This window comes from Crocodylus porosus, unplaced genomic scaffold, assembly GCF_001723895.1.
Source record: "Crocodylus porosus isolate Cpor-Errol unplaced genomic scaffold, CroPor_comp1, whole genome shotgun sequence".
NCBI lineage: Eukaryota > Metazoa > Chordata > Crocodylia > Crocodylidae > Crocodylus > Crocodylus porosus.
In genome coordinates, this window is record NW_017728947.1 from 53,672,328 (window position 1) to 53,674,821 (window position 2,494).

The 2,494-nt window shown below is 47.8% G+C and overlaps 1 protein-coding gene across 1 annotated transcript in view; it reads left to right on the forward strand.

The window, feature by feature from the left end:
- Positions 1-2,494, forward strand: part of LOC109321647 (cytosolic phospholipase A2 epsilon-like) — a 32,008-nt gene that overhangs the window by 4,656 nt on the left and 24,858 nt on the right. Inside the window, exon 3 of the mRNA XM_019552370.1 lies at positions 1,477-1,549. Coding sequence (XP_019407915.1) covers positions 1,477-1,549 — 73 coding nt within the window. The remainder of the gene's footprint in view (positions 1-1,476; positions 1,550-2,494) is intronic.

Sequence of the window (2,494 nt, forward strand, 5' to 3'; positions counted from 1 at the left end):
CTGACTTCCTGCCCTTTGGGCAGGGGTCTGGACTCGATGATCTTCTGAGGTCCCTTCCAGCCCTGATGTCTATGAAATCTATGAAAGTACTCCCTGCATGCCTGATACAGGGAGGTCATCACCATCCTGCTAAAGGTGGTGCATGTGGACACTTTGTAAAATGGGACCAGAAGTGCTATGAACCACCTGAACCCCGGCCGCTCAACTAGGGAGAAGGGCTGGATATCCAGAGCAAGCATCTCCCCAATGCTCTGGATGATCTCGCTCACCTTGTGAACGCACTCCTTTCAGTCCAGCTTTCCCCCACTGGTCCTGGGTGGCCTGCCTCTGCTTTGGGGGGAAGGGGGGCTTTGAAGCAAGTGGGTGACTTCCCTTTCAGCACACTCACACTGGTGCCATGCTGAGCAGGAAGAAGGGCAAGGGGGTGGCACCTCCTCAGATGGAACAGCATCGCCATGGTGGAGAAGTGTCTCACATCTCTGCCATGGCGCATGTGCATTCAGCAGTGCTGGCAGATGGCAAACCTGGGATCATCTGCCAGCTCAAGATGCCCCCACACTACACTACTCCCCTGCTTCTGGATTGAGGGTGAGGATCCTGCCATTTCCCACTCCTCAGCAGGCTGAGGCTCAATGGCAGGCGGAGCTGCCTCAACTGAGCCACTTGCCTCCATAATCTCAGCCTCCTCCAAGGTGCTGCTTTCTAGAAACTTGAGGGATGTGGAGCACAAACTCTGATTCCCCCTGAGTCCCCAGAATTGCTTGAGCCAGCACGTTCAGCATCTATGGTTCTAGCTCCAGCTCCAGCTCCTCCTCTGGCAGTGCGAGGCCAAAGTGTCGGAAGCAGCCCTGGATCCGAAGTGTGATCTGAAGCCTCGCACAGCCCTACTAACTGGCTGTGCTAACGTGGCTATACTGATTCCCTGCACCCAAGCTAACTTGGTATCTCTACCTGGCAAGGTGTAGACATGCTCATCTTCCTGAAACAGAAAACCCCACATCTATATCTCATATCATATAGTTTTAACTAAAACAGTGATTTTCAACCAGGGTGGTAGGGCATTCTGGGGTGCTGCAAGATCCTTTGAAGGGTGCCACAGGGAATGTGAGGAGATAAGCTGATAAAGGCAAGCTCAGGATTCCCCTCCTTGGTGGATACACTACTCTGAAAGGAGGTAAGCACTATAATAAAAAAAATTAGCTTTTGAAGTGAAGTGCCACTTAATTTACAAAAGTTATAAAAGGCTGCCTAATGAGGGGTGCCTCGAACCTGAAAAGGTTAAGAACCACTGAACTAGAAGGAAGAATTTCAGTCTACAATGCAGTACAGATGATTAGTAATAAAATATACTCACTGAACATTTTATCACTATGCAGTAACTTGACTGAATAGTTGACTTATACGTTAGGTTTTTTCTCTTTCCTGACTACTTCTATTATTGTTTACCCTTGTCTTTTGCATGTTGCTATTCTGCAGACCAGCTTGTCTCCTTGTTATTTGCTCGCTGTTAGAATCATAAGAGCAAGGAATATCCATCGGACTGATGGCTGTGAGTATCTCTGCTGTTCTAGAGATTTGTCATAGCTCTGTACTTGGAATAGTTGCAGCTGTTCCCAGTTCAGTACTGTTCCCTGTGCTGCTCCAGAGAAGAATCCCTAGGGTTTGTCTATACAACAGCAACAGCATGTCAGGTGGGAGAGGATGGGACGGAGGAGGGTGGAAGGCGAGAGAGGACACACGGGACTGAGCACCAGCCCAAAGATGCCTAACTGCAACCCAGCAGTATTACAGGCAGCCCAGGATGCAACAGGAGCAGCACTTGCCTGAGAAAATGATCCTTGCAGGGTACTTCACTCGCACTCCAACACCAGGTGATGCTGTTATGTTCTGTCTGGTGGAGCATCAGTCAAGCTGATGCTGATTAGTGCTTTTACTGATGGCTATCATTTTTTTTATGGACTCCATTTTTAGCTATATTTTTTACTGGCAATCAGTAAATTTCCTGCCAGTTGGCAACCCTGCTACATAAAAACAGTACAGCACAGTAGGCAAAGGTGTGAATTTATAGCACGCTAGCCTTTTTACTAAGTTTCTGGTGAAGACCCTCCTAGTGCACCTTGCCTTCACTTTGAAAATGGAGTGAACTCCTTCACACTTAGTGCATGCTAAGAATTGATGCAAAATAACTAGTACACTGTAAATTCACACCTTTGCCTACTATGTCTCCTCTCTCCCATTTCACCCTCCATGCCTTTCCCACCTCCAAAGATTAACGTGAACCAACTTCCTAGTGTAGCTAACCTCTAAATAATTTCATTTGCTTCATGGTGTCTTAAGAATCCTAGCAAGATATTCTACTTCACTGCAGCTGCCCTGCTTAATCAGGGTGAAGGTGGCCCTTAGTCTAAAGAATATACAATATGCAAGCTGATACTCCATCTCATAAAGTAGGGAGCCATATAGCTAAGTTTCCCCCTCCCCTCCCTCTCCCCCC